Source organism: Schistocerca americana, chromosome X (genome assembly GCF_021461395.2).
Source record: "Schistocerca americana isolate TAMUIC-IGC-003095 chromosome X, iqSchAmer2.1, whole genome shotgun sequence".
NCBI classification, from domain to species: domain Eukaryota; kingdom Metazoa; phylum Arthropoda; class Insecta; order Orthoptera; family Acrididae; genus Schistocerca; species Schistocerca americana.
The window spans coordinates 603,972,611-603,991,685 of record NC_060130.1 but is presented as its reverse complement, the minus strand read 5'-3'; the positions used below and the strand labels follow the sequence as shown (position 1 = coordinate 603,991,685).

Here is a 19,075-nt window from a genome sequence, read left to right as displayed (position 1 = left end):
AAGTGTGATAAGACCGTTAATATTTTCTATATAAATAAATATTCTGGCAGAAAGGGTGGAAGCAATCTGTGGTTTTTTGCTGATGATGCTGTGGTGTATGTGAAAGTGGTGAAGATGAGTGACTGTAGAATAATACAAGATGACTTAGACAAAATTTTGTGCTGGTGTGATGAATAGCAGCTAATTCTAAATGTAGAACAGTGTAATTTAATGTGGATGACTAGGAAAAACAAACATGTAATGTTTGGATGCAACATTAGTAGTGTCCTGCTTGTCACAGTCAAGTCTTTCAAAGGTCTATGCACAATGTTTTAAAGTGACATGATATTGTACGAGCATGTGAGGACTGTGGTAGGGAAGGTAAATGGTCAACTTTCGTTTATTTGGAGAATTTTAGGAAAGTGTGGATCATCTGTAGAGGAGACTAGGTACAGGACGCTAGTGTGACCTATTAGTGAGCACTGCTTGAGTGTTGGATTAAATGAAGGCTGTATGAAATGAAGACATTGAAGCAGTTCAGAGCCGGGCTGCTAGATTTGTTACTGATAGGTTTTAGCAACACACAAGTGTTACAGAGATGATTCAGGAACATAAATGAGGATCCCTAAAAGGAAGGCAATGTTCTTTTCGAGAAACACTATTGAGAAAATTTAGAGAATCAGCATTTGAAGCTGACTGCAGAACTATCCTACTGCCGCCAATGTACATTTTGCATCAGGACCATGAAGGTAAGATACGAAAAATCGGGGCTCATATGGAGGCATATAGACAGACATTTTTTCACTCACTCTATCTGTGAGTTGAACAGGAAAGGAAGTGTCTGAGAGTGGTATGTGGTGGTACACAACACCATACACTGTATGGTAGCTTGCAGAGTAATGCTGTAGATGTAGATACACACAGAGTATGTAAATACGTAGGGAGAAACAATCATCATAATAAAATAAGGGAAATCAGAGCTCACATGGAAAGATATAGGTGTTCATTTTATCTGTGTGCTATTCAAGTTTGGAATAATAGAGAATAATAGAGGCACTTAAGCGTGATTCGCAGAGAATCGATGTAGATGCTGTTATGAATATAGGAAATTAGGTTGGCCTTGCCTTACTGAAGGAACCATCCTGGCATTTACCTGAAATTATTTAGAAAACCATGAAAAACATAAACCAGGCCTGCCAGACAAAGCAAACTCCAGCCTCCTAAATATGAGGTCAGTGTCTTAACAACTGCTCCCTCATTCAGTTGTTACCTACAGCACAGAGTTCTTTTGGCGATACACAATTTGCACCAGATAACTTGTATCATAAAACATAGTTTTGCACTGCAACACTGCACTCACTATGGACACGAGCTGGAGCCTCCAGGAGCATAAAATTGCTGCTATGCAGCTTGTGCTGCCTTTCTTCCATTCAGAAAACTGACTCCAGGCATGTACACATGCTAACATGCTCCATGCACATCTAAATGTCCTCACAGAGTCAGCATCTCACCACTATGAGTGAGCTGTTGAGCTCAGGAGTATAACAACACATTACTGTCATGAACTATTGATACTGGTGCATGATTTTCTTGAAAAAGTGTCACATTGTGGTCATCTATTACAATGTGACAGTGTTGTAATTGTCCCTTTTCATTTTTAACCCCTACACAAAGTTCTCTGAGTAATCTTTAGTTGGTTAGTATGTGTTACTTTTGAAGTATGTTTTATCTGACTCATTTTAAGTGAGAACAAAGTCTTTCATGGTGGCACTGTTGTATAAAAAATTCTTGGACTTCCTGCCGTGTCAATTCAGGGTAAAATCTCAAGCTTTTGGCAATTCCCTCCATCACCTTTATCAGGAGCAACAGCAAGCTTTCATAGATTTCCTCCATCGTCTTCATCAGGAGCAACAGCAAGCTTTCGATAATTCCCTCCATCATCTTCATCAGGAGCAACAGTCTGCTGCTCCTGACGAAGACGATGGAGGGAAAATTTTACAATTTTATTCTCTGATAGGAAATGCTGTTTTGAGATTTATGCTTCAGTAAACGTAAGTCCAGATTGGCTTGTGTTCCATGGTTATATTGTTTGTTTTCTTTATGTTCAATGTTAATTTATTACATACTCCCAAGTCATAAACACCCTTGAGGGTTTTGTTTGCTTTCTCTGATAGGAGTTTTTATGTTTTATAAATGATTATAATGTTGCTGCTATCAACAAAGAGAACATTTTCTCCACATTAATATTTATTTTCTCCTGGGCAGCAGGTCAGGTACTGATGTGCCGGCACACGGATGTCTATACTGATAGGTGTAGTCCACTTCATGACTCTGTTACAATCATGCAGAAAACATCAGATGGTAAATTATGTGATCTCTTTGTGGGACGACTGTTAGATACAGAGAAAAAACAACTAACACAGTGAAGTGGGTGCATATTAAGGTAACAATTATCACAATATCTGGACCTACATCCCTAACACCCTGCACAGGGTGTCCCACTCAAACCTCCCTGATTTCAAAGACGTAGGGGGGGAGGGGGGGGGAAAAAAAAAAAAAAAAAAAAAAAAACACCAGTAGATACGACAATGAAAAATACACCACATTGTAGAGCATCTCAAAGAATTTATTTATTTATCATCAGTACACCTCTACATGTGAACCATTTGTAGCTTGAAGAATATCGAGTCTATATTCAATTTCTTGCCAAGTTCTTTGTAACATTTCCTCTGTTATTGTTGCAATCGCATAAGTGATACAATGTTGCAACATAGGAATATCGTCCACTTTGGTCACATACACGCGGTCCTTCATGAATCCCCACATGAAGGAATCAGGCAGCATAATGTCAGGCGAACGTGGTGGCCAGGCAATGGATCCTCTGCGTCCGATCCAACGATTGGGAAATTTCCTATCCAGGAACTTGCGAACAGCCGTTGACCAATGCAGCGGAGCTCCATCTTGTTGAAAAATGATGTTGGGTTGGAAGTCTTGTATCTCAGGGTACACAAACTGCTCCAACATGTCCAGATACACTGACCCATTCACTGTTTGTTCTGCAAAGAAGGACGGTCCAACAATCCTGCCATGCATTAGCTTGCACCAGACATTTAGTTTAGAGCCATCACGAACATGTTGAATGACAACGTGCAGATTTTGTGAACCCCAAATCCGAACATAATGCCTATTAACCCTTTGTGATAGATGAAAGGTTGCTTCATCTGAGAATAAACATCTTTCCAGGAAGCTGACATCCATACCAATACACTGCAGCATATGTGCAGCAAATTGTTGTTGGCGTGGTTTGTCGTTCGGCGTCAGATGTTGCAGAATTTGCACCTTGTAAGCACACATACAAATGCGCTGGTGAACTACACGAAGCGATGTTGGTTGTGATACATCAAGTTGCCTAGACACTTGACAAATTGACTTACGGGGACTTCTGAAAAACGTTTATCTGATGTCCTCCACTGTCTCTTCTGAAACTCCATAATGTGCACCACCAGAATGTTTCAGAACACTTCCTGTTGCCAGAAACTTCCTATACCATTCCTTAATTGTTTTCACGTCAGGTGGATCACATTCATACACATGACGATAATTTCTTTGCACAGTAATCAGCAATTTTGTTTCTGCTGCAAACCACACTACTGCTTGCGCACACTGCTGTCGAGTCGCCATGCGACCATGCTGCACTCTGGTGACGATACTTGGCACTTCTGACGTGGGAATATAAATTCTTTGAGATGCTCTAAAATGTGATGCATTTTTCATTGCCATATCTACTGTTGTTTTTCTCTCCTGGGTCCTTGAAATCAGGGAGGTTTGAGTGGGACATCCTGTATATTAAGAACAGAACTGGACCCAATACACTACCATGAGAGACACCTATGTTTCTTGTCTGACCGTTGTTTTACTAAAAATTTGCCACCATCAGACATGGGAACTATCTCTACCTGTTGCACCCTGTTTTCCAGGTAAAACTGGAACCACTCATTTCCTATTCCTCTTACACATAGTGCATCCAGCCGTTTTTAGTAGTATTTTATCATCAACATTGTCAGAAGCATGGGACAAGTCTAAAAATATGCCTGTAACAGTCATCCTTGTCGTGCAATCAAGTACCACTTTTGTGAACTCTATAATGATGGATATCATACTTCTCCCACTTTGGAAACCAAAGTGTGCTTCCATTAAAAAGATTGTATTTGTTCATGTAACACATCAGTATATCTTTCATGATTTTTTGATTAGTTTTGAGAGTGAAACAGTAGTGAAAATGGCCTGTAGTTTTCAGTACTCTCTGCATTACTCTTCGTTAGTAAAGGCTCATTTGAAAAGTGCATCAGGCACTCAGAAATATATCTGAACTTAAGCGCTCATTTATTATGTTTCTTAATGGGACTTATATGCTGTCTATGCACACCTTCAGAACAGAGGCTGGAAACTCATGTATGTCTGCTGACTTATTTTTTAATTTCTGTATTGTCTTCTTGACTTAAAACTCTTTTGTGGGAAACTTCATTGTGCTTGCTTTGTATATCACTGTGGCTACTAAAGTATCTGGGAGGACTTCCTAATACCTGTAGTTTTCAATCTATTTTCCTTAGCTGCTGTCATTGAAGTGGACACTTTTGGAAATGTCCCCTCAGAATTAATGTAAACAATGTGCAGAATTTAGAAATGGAAATGGAAATGTCGTGTGGCTAGGGCCTCCCGTCAGGTAGACCATTCGCCTGGTGCAGGTCTTTCGATTTGACGCCACTTTGGCGACCTGTGCGTTGATGGGGATAAAATGATGATGATTAGGACAACACAACACCCAGTCCCTGAGCGGAGAAAATCTCCGTCCCAGCCGGGAATCGAACCCGGGCCCTTAGGATTGACAGTCTGTCACGCTGACCACTCAGCTACCGGGGCGGACTGCTGAATTTAGAGAACATGGAATCTACATTGTTTTCCATATATATTTCATCTCAGGTTTGATTTGCCACTGCCCTAGAAAAAGTATGTATTTTACATTCTAAGATCCTTTTGTAGGTCTGCAGTTCTGTGGGTTTTCCCAATCCTGTCTTTAGCTTTTTTATCTGACAGTAATGACTGTAACAGCAGATCTTTTGTATATACTTTACAGTTTCCCTGCCAGTATCTGTAAGTGTATGGTCTAAGACTGTCACTGAACTTTTTGATACCTAGCAGCATTTACCATTCGTGCCATGCCAAAATTTTCAGAATGCTTAGGAAATAATTACTAAGTTCACCCTCAACCCCTGTGTTAATATTCATGTGACCACATACTATTATGCTAGATGTGGGACCTGAAACTCTTTCCAGTGCTTTTAATTAGTTAAAGGAAGCTTCCACATTACTGGTACATGCACAGAATGACTAACTTCTTATGGATATCTAGTTTTGTTAATTCACTGGCTGCCAGTTCAAAATGGTTCAAATGGCTCTAAGCACTATGGGACTTAACATCTGAGGTCATCAGTCCCCTAGACTTAGAACTACTTAAACCTAACAAACCTAAGGACATAACACACATCCATGCCCGAGGCAGGATTCGAACCTGAGACCATAGCAGCAGCGTGGTCCTGTACTGAAGCGCCTAGCACCACTTAGCTGCTGCGGCCAGCTCAAAATGTTTAACTACACTAATTGTGGTCAGATCTTCTCTAGCTTTAGAGTGTGTACCATCTCTCATATAAATACATGATCCCCCACCCTTTAAGGTGATTCTACACTAGCAACTGGCACATTCAGATTTTACCCGAAATTGATTTACGTGGAACAGGAAAGGGGGATGTGATTAAGATACGCAAAGTACCCTTTGCCACACACCTTACAGTGGCTACAGTATCTATCACCAGCTTGTTGAGTGTTTCTAGAATGATCTCACAGTCACCAGACAAATTGCTTACTTATTGTATGTATCTTCTTCCTCATTGCAACCAACTTTATGTGGATCACAAAGAGTTCAGCAATACTCAAGAATTAGTTTTCATCAATCACATTTATGTATTTTCAGGGGTATACTAAAACAATACAGAAGATTTTAGTGTATGTATGGAGATGATTGTATTCAGTTTTCTTATATTTAGCATTAATTCCCAGTATTGTAAATCTCACAAATTATATTACATTGGTTCCCGACGAAAATTCTCCAGCTAAAGTAACATATTGACTATCTTCTCACAGAAATTCCTTAATCCAGTTGCACATACAGAAGGATGTTTTGCTAAATATATATCTTATTTTTTACAGGCTGTATTGTATCATATGACTTTAGAAATACAGTTCCTGATAAAAAAGTGAAGTACCCTGAAGACGTAGTTGGATGTCAGTGTAGGTTCATACAGATACACATGGTCGGCGGGTATGAGCTGCAATTCTCTGTGAGGTAGAACAGCTACCAGAGTGCATTAGTGTTGTTCATGTTTAGTGTTGTTACCAGACCTGGTAGGTTGTATAAGGGATGTCAGGGTGTATATGACGCGGGACAACCAGGAGATCCGGGAAAAACCCGGGAATTTTTTCATCCGGGAGAAAACCAGGAAAAACCCAGGAATTGTTTAGAATTCCGGGAATTTTTCGTTGTTTTAGTTTTCAGTTAAATTTTTGTGATTTTGACTGGTAAGAACCAATACTCTAACAAAGGATATTACTGTATCCCACTACTGCAGAATAATACTTCAACAACAAAACATGAACTAGAGAAAAAAAACGAAAATAAAACTTAAGTTGCAAAGGAAATGCGCCATATACAACAACAAAACAGTGCTCATACAAGCGTCTGCCAACAGCAAAGTGTGTCAAAGGCTTTAGGAAGACTATGCAATGCTTTGTAACAACAAATTGCCTCCAATGAGAGTGGCGTGACAACTGTTTAAATTAGATTCATTTGAGCAGTTGCAGGCGGGCTCTTGAGCATGCGCAGTTAAGTCGCGTGTGAGTAGTACCTTCTCCTGCTTCTGGTTACAGAAGTGTGGCTGGGTGCCACTACTTAATATTGCCCCAGTTTTTGAAATTAGTAAATGTGGGGCTGATGCACAGAGCAGTCTGAGTTGTGGGGGGGAGGTGTGTCATCTCCACGTGACCTGTGTTTACGGTCAGTAATTTTGTTGTTTCCTCCTTGTTTATTGCTCTCACATTAAATGATAACAAAACAGATTTTTGTGGCCGGGAGCTATCAAATCAATTAAAATACGCTCGTGTAATTACGGAAGGCTAAAATATGTTATTAGTTTTAGATTTTATTTCCACCTTTCTGACAGTTAAACATTAATCGCCTTACAGAACAATGAAGTTATTTTTGCTGGTTTGCTAAAGAGATTTGGCTTTTATTCATATTTTCTGTTGAGGCAGTCAATTTATTTGAAACAAAGTGTTTAATTTCACACTATTGGCTAGTTTCAACTGTTCTCTGCATTTCAAGTGCACATATGTCATTATGCCATAACAAAGAACCAAACATTAGATAATGCAGTGCTGGTACTCCAAGAAAATTTACATACAAATGTGCATTTTAAGCCGAATCATGCGCTTTAGTGTGATTCACGAAATTCCGACACTCTTGAAGTATCCTCTGATGTCTTGTTTCTTTTATGACATAATGTAAGATCTTTTAATGTTTTACATGTACAAACATATGGGCTTCCTGCGTCATCGTAGCTGTGCTAGTGCAGTGATACTTGTTAACTGGCACTCTCTTGCAACTGCTGAAATGAACCTATTTCTAACAGGTCGCGGGAAAATATTGCGAATGGTGGTTTGAAAAGCGTTACATTCAAAACAGATTTCCTTTTATGTAAGATGAAGAGGAAATGGGAGATATGATACTGCATGAAGAGTTTGACACAGCACTGAAAGACCTGAGTCGAAACAAGGCCCTGGGAGTAGACAACATTGCATTAGAACTACTGACAGCATTGGGAGAGCCAGTCCTTACAAAACTCTACCATCTGGTGAGCAAGATGTATGAGACAGGCGAAATACCCTCAGACTTCAAGAAGAATATAATAATTCCAATCCCAAGGAAAGCAGGTGTTGACAGATGTGAAAATTACCGAACTATCAGTTTAATAAGCCACAGCTGCAAAATACTAACACAAATTCTTTACAGATGAATGGAAAAACTGGTAGAAGCCGACCTCAGGGAAGATCAGTTTGGATTCCGTAGAAATGTTGGAACACATGAGGCAATACTGACCCTACGACTTATCTTATAAAATAGATTAAGGAAAGTCAAACCTACGTTTCTAGCATTTGTAGACTTAGAGAAAGATTTTGGCAATGTTGACTAGAGTACTCTCTTTCAAATTCTGAAGGTGGCAGGGGTAAAATAAAGGGAACGAAAGGCTATTTACATTTTGTACAGAAACTAGATGGCAGTTATAAGAGTCGACGGGCATGAAAGGGAAGCAGTGCTTGAGAAGGGAGTGAGACAGGGTTGTAGCCTATCCCCGATGTTATTCAATCTGTATATTGAGCAAGCAGTAAAGGAAACAAAAGAAAAAATCAGAGTAGGTATTAAAGTCCATGGAGAAGAAATTAAAACTTTGAGGTTCGCCGATGACATTGTAATTCTGTCAGAGACAGCAAAGGACCTGGAAGAGCAGCTGAACAGAATGGACAGTGTCTTGAAAGGAGGATATAAGATGAACATCAATAAAAGCAAAACGAGGATAATGGAATGTAGTCAAATTAAATCGGGTGATGAAGAGGGTATTAGATTAGGAAATGAGACACTTAAATTAGTAAAGGAGTTTTGCTATTTGGGGAGCAAAATAAATGATGATGGTTAAGTAGAGAGGATATAAAATGTAGACTGGCAATGGCAAGGAAAGCGTTTCTGAAGAAGAGAAATTTGTTAACATCGAGTATAGATTTAAGTGTCAGGAAGTCGTTTCTGAAAGTATTTGTATGGAGTGTAGCCATACAAGTGAAACGTGGACGATAAATAGTTTAGACAAAAAGAGAATAGAAGCTTTCGAAATGTGGTGCTACAGAAGAATGCTGTAGATTAGATGGGTAGATCACATAATTAATGAGGAGGTATTGAATAGAACTGGAGAGAAGAGAAATTTGTGGCACAACTTGACTAGAAGAAGGGATTGGTTGGTAGGGCATATTCTGAGGCATCAAGGGATTCCCAATTTAGTATTGGAGGGCAGCGTGGAGGGTAAAAATTGTAGAGGGAGACCAAGAGATTAATACACTAAGTAGATTCAGAAAGACCTAGGTTGCAGTAAGTACTGGGAGATGAAGAAGCTTGCACAGGATAGAGTAGCATAGAGAGCTGCATCAAACCAGTCTCTGGACTGAAGACCACAACAACAACAATAGCAACAAGATGAGCTATGTGCGAGAATGTACGATGAATTTTTTAAATCAAAAAGCATTTGACTCTCATTTGAAAATCAACTCTTTGAGGACGACCATTTAGAAGAATTTCAAGCCAAGAAGATAAGACATTAATGTCGTTATTAAAAATTTTACTGGCACATTTGTGTGATGTATCTTAAAGTGTAACAAGTGCAAAAAAGATGAACACTATATGTGGAAGCCTAGCTTCTCCTCCAGCTTATTAATCTTCGAGACCAATATTATATGTGAATGCTATGTATATTAATTTAAACCATTAACTTTTCTTATTTGTGTGTTCGCGCTACTTAAGAGTGATCTTGCTATTGGCTGACTACATCCCGTGTCCTATGCTGTCATCAGCTGGCGAGATCACGTGACATGAGCTATGACTGGCTTACAAAAGCGCATCGCAATCTCGATTTCAATGCTTCGGTAAGTGACATGCAGTGTGTGGCGGAATTCGAATTTATGCGTTCGTAATATGAAAATTATGCAGCGTACATGTTGCTGCACATCAAAGGTCTTTCAAAACGTGTTCCCCCCCCCCCCCCCCCCCCCCCCCCCCGAGTTTCATTTTCTAAAGTGCCAGGAAATTCTACTCCGGTATATAAAACCATAACCATTCAAAGGATTGATGAGTTTTACAGTACCAAATAAGAGTATACTGTCACTTAACACGGAAAAAGTGTATTTTCACCTGGGAGAAAGTGTATTTTTAACCGGGAAATCCAGGAAAAATCCGGGAATTTTTTTTCCTTGTCCATGTATACACCCTGGATGTGAATAGCATCAGACATTGAGTAATCACTGTGAAGGTCACATAAATCTTGTGTACCCATGTGGGGCAGTGTAATCAGCACCTGATAAAGTTGGAAAGGGCTCTCATAGTGTTTCTCCATATGGCCGGTGGGACAAATTGTGCAATATCCAGATTTGTGGGACATTCAGAGGTGACAGTGGCTCAGTGTTGGAGTGCATGGCAGCATACTTGTCTTCAAGGTTCTGGTGAACCACCTGTCTCCAAGGTTCTGGTGAACCACCTCTGACCACAACAAGGAAGGTTCACCATATTGTGCACCAAGTATATTGTAACCTCTTCACATCTGTGCTTGCCATCTGAGAACCAGATTCCCTGAAACATTTTGTACCATGCCACACCACTGGTCGGAGACCAGCAGCAGCTGGACTAGGGACTTATAGTCCCATCTGTAGACAGCTGTTAACACCACAACATGAATAGCTGAATTTGGAGTGGTGCTGTGACCAGGAACTGCTGGTGCATGATGTCACATTTTGTCCAGTGATAAATCGCGGTTCTGCGGTACCTGGAATGTCCACAAGCAGTGATATGGTGGCGATCTGGGGAGAGGTCCCACTCTTTCAGTGTTTTGGAGAGACACAGCAGAAACTCTGATGGTACTGTGATATGTCACGGAGATCTTGCATCCTGTGTACTAAATGTTACTACTTTAAAACAGTATCATGGTGCCATCTTTCAAAAGGACATTGCTCATGTCACTGTGAACTGTCTGCATAATTCTGAGGTACTCACATGGCCAGCAGGATTCCCAGATTTGTCCGTGATGGTACAGGTGTGGGACCAGCTCAAATTTCAACTCTGTCCCAGTGCCAGTATCCAGGATGTCAGGGACCAGTTATGATAGTTGGGGGCCAGCTTGCCTCTGGGGAGGATACAACAGCTTTATGACAAACTTCCCCACTGAATTAGTGCATGCTTCCAGCCTAGAAAGGGTGCAATGTAATACTGATAAATGGGCTTATACTGCCATGTTCTTTGTAAATATGATTCAATTTTTTAATCGCTGAAATAAAATCACATGCCCTCTCAACTTGTAGAGTTTCATTTCATTTTGTTCTCCCCTTCTAGGTGCTTCAATTTTGATGTCAGGCACTGTATGTTACTCACATGGCCACCACTATCAGTAGTCTTTCAGCTCTTCTGAATAAAAAGTATGAGCAGAATTCCTCATTAAGACTTCAACCAAAAATGAGTACTGATTTCAGTGGAAGAATTTCTCACCCTCAGCAGAAAACACCAAGCTAAGACGAAATGTATTTCAAAATAACACCAAAAGTGTGATAATGATAGTTGGTTTAGAGTGTTGAATAGTATAAATGTTAGCAGCATTACTCGCATATTTGAGAGAAACATTAAAATAACTAAAATTAATATAATAATAAAATTAATTGTAAAAAATGTGGTCACTCATTAAAAACCATACTTAATAGTAAATTAACATTCACACTTCATTTCCTTATAAGATCACTCAACGTGACTACTATAAACTCATTTCTCCAGACTTTCAAATCTGAGTTACAAGATTGAAAGTGAGTCAGAAAATAATGAAATTATCCATGAATAGTGAGTGCTATACAGGACTCATCACTGTTGATAATATGCCACTAATCACTACTGCATACAGAGTTAAGCTTGCAATGTACCCTTAATGGACATTAACATGTTGCCCAAAATGGTTTTTATAACATAGTGAACACAACACTCAAAGAAATATTTACCTAAGAAGAACCAAATTCATATGAGGAGTAAGCCACAGATATCCCTTTTTACAGTTGGCTGCAGGTTGTAGTAACCCAGAGAAGTCTGTAAGAGTAGTAGTCTTCCTTGTGATCCTTTAGTACTGCTGCTATCTTGTTCAAGTAAATTATGGAAATACAGCCAGGTAATATCTTCAACAACCATCAATGATTCTACTTGCCTGCATACCTTAATTTAGTTAAACATTCAATACACTGAGAGAAGCTCGTATTGTCACCTTCTCAACGTGACTATATTTGAACATGAGTCCTCTGGTCCTCATTGTCAGACACTGAGATGTTAGGCCTAGGAGTTCAAGCTGCCATTTTCATCTAAATCTTCACAGTATTGCCTGCACAATCCTGATTTCAAAATGACATCAGGAAAGGTATCCTTTTGAACTGGTGTGAGACTTCTGAATTACTATATTAGCATGTAGATTGACTTTACTTGTGATGTAATGCACCAAGTCCTTGACATTCTCTCTGTGCATCATAGTACCCCAGTGACCATACAGAATCCAATTAACACTGATGGGGGTCCACTTTATTTGCTTCTTTTCAAGGGATTCTGTGTCCATAAAGTGCTCAAATGTGGGAAGTGATCCCTCAGCAGAGTGCTTGATAAATATTTGAACATGATTTCAAATGTTCTTCAGGAATAGTTTCATTTATGTAAAGATAAAGTTTAGTTACTGCACTTCGCAGATCCATCAACTCTATTTTTTTTCCTGGTATTCTTATAAAAAATCCTTTCAAAACTTTCCTTTCCCAGTCAATTCACTTCTCATTTTGAATTAACCAACAACAGGGATTGCAATGACACAAGAATTCTCTGAAAAGTCTAATGAGAATTTTACATAGGTTTTGTGTATAAATATACAAGTTGCTATTAAGTTTTATTTATCAGATTTTTACTTCATCTTTTGAAATGAGTTTGTAACAGTATATTTTATCAAAAAAATTAAAATTATACTACTAAACCAAGATGAATTATCCAGAGAATGAGTTATCCAGAGAATGACTTAAATGTGTTTTACCTTTGACTACAAATCTTCTGCTTCTATCACATTTAAGTTGAATGTCCTTAATTCCTTATTTCTGTTGGATATTTATATTGTCCTATCAACAAAAAATACTCTTCTAGCTTTCTGGTTTAGTAGTTTCATTTTTTGTCACCATTACTGCTACAATACAATTATTATGGCAAATTTCTGTCTCCTTGGCAATACTGTTGATAAGGTCAGATCTCTTTGTAACCAGCAGCTATAAAATATTTCTCTTTTGTCTTTGTTGAGGCTAATGTATGTATAGTTTTCCCAATCAGTATTACACAAATTAAAGCCAAACTGTGTATTATTGTATGGTTGGCATATTACCTTGGTACAAAATTTTTGCTGTCTAATTAGAGTGACTCAGTGACTGATATGTCAGAATGTGGCAATCAGTAAGAATTTCCTATTATAAATGTAAATCTGGATTCTTGTCCATAAAATTTTCAGTCAGATTAATTCTCATATTTTTTCCAAATTTTTTTAAAAAATTCTACTTTATATCTTGATTTTCAGCCAGCTCTTGTTTGAAACTTCTTAGCAGATTAAAATTGTTTGCCAGACCAAGACTCAGACTCAAGACCTATCCATTTAGCAGGCAAGTGTCCTACCAACTATGCTACCCAAGCATGACTCATGACCTGTACTCACAGCTTTACTCCTGCCAGTACCTCATCTCCTACTTTCCCAACTTCACGGAAGTTCTCCAGCAAACCTTGCAAGACTAGCACTCCTGGAAGAAAGGATATTGCGGAAACATGGCTTAGCCACAGCCTGGGGGATGTTTCCAGAATGAAATTTCACTCTGAAGCAGAGTGTGCATTGATATGCAACGTCTTGGCAGACTAAAACTGTGTGCAGGAAGTTTCATATCAGTGCACACTCAACTGCTGAGTGAAAATTTTATCTGGAAACATACCCCAGGCTATGGCTAAGCAATGTCTCTGCAATATTCTTTCTTCCAGGAGTGCTAGTCTTGCAAGATTTGCAGGAGAACTTCTGTGAAGTTGGGAAGGCAGCAGACAAGGTAATGGCGGAAGTGAAGCTGTGAGGATGGGTTGTGAGTCATGCTTGGGTAGCTCAGTTGGTAGAGCACTTTCCTGCAAAAGGCAAAGGTCCTGAGTTCAAGTCGCAGTCCAGCACACAGTTTTAATCTGCCAGGAAGTTTCACATCAGCACACATTCTGCTGCAGAATGAAAATTTCATTCCGGTAACTCTTGGTTTTTAGTGCTACAATCAATTTTAATATTTGTTTTCGAGCTGACATTTTCTTGTAAGGGTCTCAGAGGTTTGCATAATCTAAACTATAAAAATAGAACAGTGGATGCACCAGAGATGCCCTGCCACTTGAATGGACCTGCTCTGGGCAGCATTATAAGTCGTTAAACTATAGTGAAGACCATGGAAGTTTTTCTCTCTTTTGCCTAATCCAAAGAATATAGAACAGAACTATGGACATGTCACATGCACTCTGCTACTTGAATGGAGATATTCAGGTCAGCGTTACAAATATTAACAGTATAGTGAAGGTCAAGTAATTTGCATCTAAGTTGACACCTGTGTGAACAAAGTCCGCAGTTAAGAACTTCTACTTAGCTCCAGACTATAGAAGCCTGATCAGTTTTTGGGAGGAAAAAAAATCCAAGAGATATATTTAGGTCAGCCATCTTTTCTGCATGTTAACTGAAATAATGCAAAATATCTATTATTACTTTTATTTCCATTTAGAGATCCAAAGTATCTGAAATAATTTAACTCCTGCTTTCTACATCCAGAGCTACGTATACATCTATACACGTACTCTGCAAGCCACCATGCAGTACATGTATTAATGTGATTTTCTATTCCACTCACATATTGAACATGGAGGAAAAATCTGCCCGTACGCTCCCATAAGAACCCTGATTAGAGTTGTTGTCAAGGTTCTTATACAAGATGTATGTTGGTGGTACTAGGATAATTCTGCAGTCTGCTGCAAATGCTGCTTTTGTCTAAACTTTCTCAGTAGTGTCTTTTTCCTTCCAGGGATTCCCATTTGAGTTTATGTAGAATTTCCATGATACTTGTGTGCTAATTTTGCCTACTAGTAGCAAATCTAGCTGCACATATCTGTGTAGCTTCAATGTCTTTCTTTTATCTGACTGGTGTGGATTCCAAACACGTGAGCAGTACTGAAGAATGGGTCACAGAAGTGTTCTGTATGTGGCCTCCTTTCTAGATGAGCTATGTTCTCTTAGAATTCTCCCAATAAACCGAAGTCATACATTCATCTTCCCTACAACTGACCATACATGCTGTTGTATACATCGTTCTTGATGAGACATTTCATACGATAACTATCAAACTATGTAAGGCTAATGGCGCCTTGCTAGGTCGTAGCCATGGACTTAGCTGAAGGCTATTCTAACTGTCTCTTGGCAAATGAGAGAAAGGCTTCGTCAGTGTAGTCGCTAGCAAAGTCGTCGTACAACTGGGGCGAGTGCTATTCCGTATCTCGAGACCTGCCTTGTGGTGGCGCTCGGTCTGCGATCACACAGTGGCGACACGCGGGTCCGACATGTACTAAATGGACCGCGGCCGATTTAAGCTACCACCTAGCAAGTGTGGTGTCTGGCGGTGACACCACACATGCTCCTTCTGTTTCATGTCAGTTTGCTGTTAGATATATAATCAACATGACTGTCAACCAGTGCAGTACTGCACTCAGCCTGTTCATCTGCATTAATGTACATGTTTTGAAATTTAAAGCAACCTGAAATTCACCATACTAAGTAGAAATTCTGTCCAACTCATCTTGTAGCCTCTTACCGTCACTTGAAGGTGACACTGTCCTGTAGACTACAGCATCATCATCAAACAGTCGCAGACTGCTGCTCATGCTACCTATCAGATTGCTTATGTATACAAAGGACAAGAGTGGTCCTATTATAATTCCCTGGGGCACTCCAGATGATACCTTAGTCTCAAATGAACACTAGCCATGCAGGACAGTATACTATGTTCTGTTACTTGAAAGTCTTTGAGCCACTCAAATATAGGAGAACTTATTCCATATGTTCAGACTTCTGTTAACAATCTGCAGTGTGGCACTGTGTAGGACACTCTCTGCAAACATAGGAATACTGAACCTTGTGTGTTGGCCTTCATTCGTGGCTCACAGGATATTGTTCAAGAAAAGGGCAAGCTAAGTTCTTCACATTAGCGAAGTTTTTTGAATCCAAGGTGATTTATAGATAGAAGCTCTTCTCTGTAAGTAAATTCATTACATTAAATATAGAATATGCTCAATAATTCTGGAACAAACCATTGTTAAGTCTATTGACCTGTAATTTTATGGGCCTGTTCTTTTACCCTTCTTATGAAGGGGAGTCACCTTTCCAACATTTCAGTGTCAGGGATGTCTATTTCTGTGCCTCCATACGGGAGTTTGTGCAGTGGTCAAATGATGGTATGTCTGTACAATCCTCCTGCACAATTTTTTTAATTTTTTTCTTCTTTTTGAAAAATGAAACTTCAAATTTCCTTTTGTAGTCTTCTATTGCCACATCACACTGGTTTACAATTACTGAATAGGATCCTTTGACCCATTTTGTGGTTTTATGCAGGACTGTAATTTTCTAGGATTGTTGGCAAGATCTTTCACTAATATATATAATGTTGGAAGTTGTATACTTCATGCATTAGTATTTTTATAGACACATGAATTTCTGCTAACTTTTAGCTGTCAGTACTTGTGTGTTCTGTTTTGAGCCAAAAGTACAACAGTCTCTGTTTTCACAGTATTTTGAAAATTTTGTTACACCACAGCAGGTCTTTTCCATCCTGGATTCACTTACTTGGCACGTACTTCTCCAGAGTATGATTAACAATCAGTTTAAACTTCATCCATAATTAGCATACATCCATCATATTGGATGCTAACAAATGTTAATTTGCTTCTTACAGCATAAAAACTCTTCTAGCCTTCTTGAAGGATTTAGTAAGTTAACTAACCATCATGGCTCTGTTGACATGATTGCTAATACCTGTCTCTCTACTGACACTGTCAATAAGGTTAGGCTTGTCTGTAGCTACAAGATTTAAAATATTTCCATTACATGTAGGTTTTTGCATTAGTCATTCAAGACAGTTTTTGATGAAAGCATTCAGAACTTCCTTGCAAGACTGCCTTTACCACCCATAACAAATCTATAGATGTCCACTCTACCCTCAGTACATTAAAGTCATCTGAAACTAGTATTGCATGATCAGGGTACTCCCCTACTACTGAGAATAGACTTCCTTTCAATGATAATACAACTGTTGCAACATAATCCGGTGATTGGTAAAAACATCACCTAGTCCTTCTCAGTGTCGACCTTGTTAGACATAATATTTTTTTCAGCTGCAATGGACACTCTTCCTCCAGTCAGGGCCAGTTTCATGCATGATGTAATAGATGACAATTCCTTTATTTTTCATATATGTTTTCTTTTATGTTTGCAGATAATAAACCACAAGCTTTTTACTTGTCAGAAGGTTTCATGGTGCAGGTGGTCAGTAATTCTACTCTTTCAGTAGACACATTTTTTTTCCTCAGGTAGAGTATTAAAGTACTTTTTCCAATTGCTATCTTTTACTTCTATTACAACATAAAATTCTAACATATATTCTCTTAACAGTGGGTTCCTAGTTTCATATCTGTATTATCAAGGGAAACAAGGAAAGAAACCCTTCCAAGAGACGTGTGGAAGCAAAATTGTGGAGTTTATCACCATGGTTCTACGAAGAATTATTAGGTAAGGAGCATATGCCCTGTTGAATAATGTCATAAAATATTATCAGTTATTTTCAAAAGAAAAGGAGATATGTTTGCCAACAAAATTTAACCCTTTTCTTTTCTAAATCTTGGGAGGTAGCGGTCCTTCATTATGTTTGTAAATATGTGTATTTAAAGTGCAACTTAGTTGAATTTCAGTGTTTTGGATCTTATTTCGTAGCAAGATAAAATGTGATGATGGTTCAGTGCTGAGGATGTAAGGTTTTGTCATTGAAATCTACAAGGGTGGACAAAAATATGGCAACACCAAAAACACAACACATTCCCATGCCCAATGTAGTGTAGGAAAACCGTTGGCATTCAAAATTCCTTCCAGTTGTCTCGCAATGGATAAACACGGCTCCAGGGTGATTTTGAAAGGATTCATATACCATTCTTCCTGCAAAATAATGGCAATTTCAGGTAATGATGATGAGCTGGATAGCGATGATGCTTCTTTTCTACAAAGTAGACCACAAAGATTCAACAATATTGAGATCTGGTGACCAATGGCCAGGAGGGATGCAACAGTTCATCTTCATGCTCATGAAAACCAGTCCTGGGTGATGCAAGCTGTGTGGACAGAGTCCCTGTTGTCTTGGAATATGGCATCACCATTGGGGGCAAGCACTGTACTATGGGATGTACCTGATCAGCCAAAATGGTCCCATAATCCTTGGCAATAATACAACCTTGCATAGCAACTGTGGGGTCCATGGAACAACATGATATGGCTGTCCAAATCAACACCAAAACCCCATCATGTTTACTCTTGTGATGTAAACTCAGCTGGAAGTTTGAAACAGTGTGAAACAAAACTCATCCAATCAAATGACTTCTATGGCTCCATAGCCCATTTTTATGGTGTCAGCATCGTATTTTCCTGTCATGGGCATTTGCAACACTGATGATTGGTTTTTTAGTTCCAGCTCACCTTACAGTTCCCTACTTCTGGAGCTCCCACATGTTGTTTGATGCTGACAGGGTTCATAAGTGCAACAGACAGTTCTGCGGTGACTTTTGCAACTTTTGTCCTCTTAATTTTCATCACAATCTTCTTCAATGACTGTCCCTCACAATCTCTCAACACACACTTTCATTCACATTGTGACTTAGCAGATGATGTTTGTCTACTTCCCCAGTATGCAGTGTAAAGCTTTGATATGGCTCCTCTGGGAACACTAGACACTTCGGCTACCTTGGTTATGGAAGCACCCACCATACGAGCACAAAAAATTTGCCCACATCTGAATGCTCTGAGCTCCAACATAATGCACTCACAATTACACGGAACACTGTTCTGACCATGACTGACATTTGCAA

The 19,075-nt window shown here is 39.1% G+C and overlaps 1 protein-coding gene across 1 annotated transcript in view; it reads left to right on the top strand.

Annotated features, from left to right (window-relative positions):
- Positions 1-19,075, top strand: part of LOC124556202 — a 352,070-nt gene that overhangs the window by 216,517 nt on the left and 116,478 nt on the right. The window contains exons 9-10 of the mRNA XM_047130193.1: positions 17,440-17,533; positions 17,616-17,732. Coding sequence (XP_046986149.1) covers positions 17,440-17,533; positions 17,616-17,732 — 211 coding nt within the window. The remainder of the gene's footprint in view (positions 1-17,439; positions 17,534-17,615; positions 17,733-19,075) is intronic.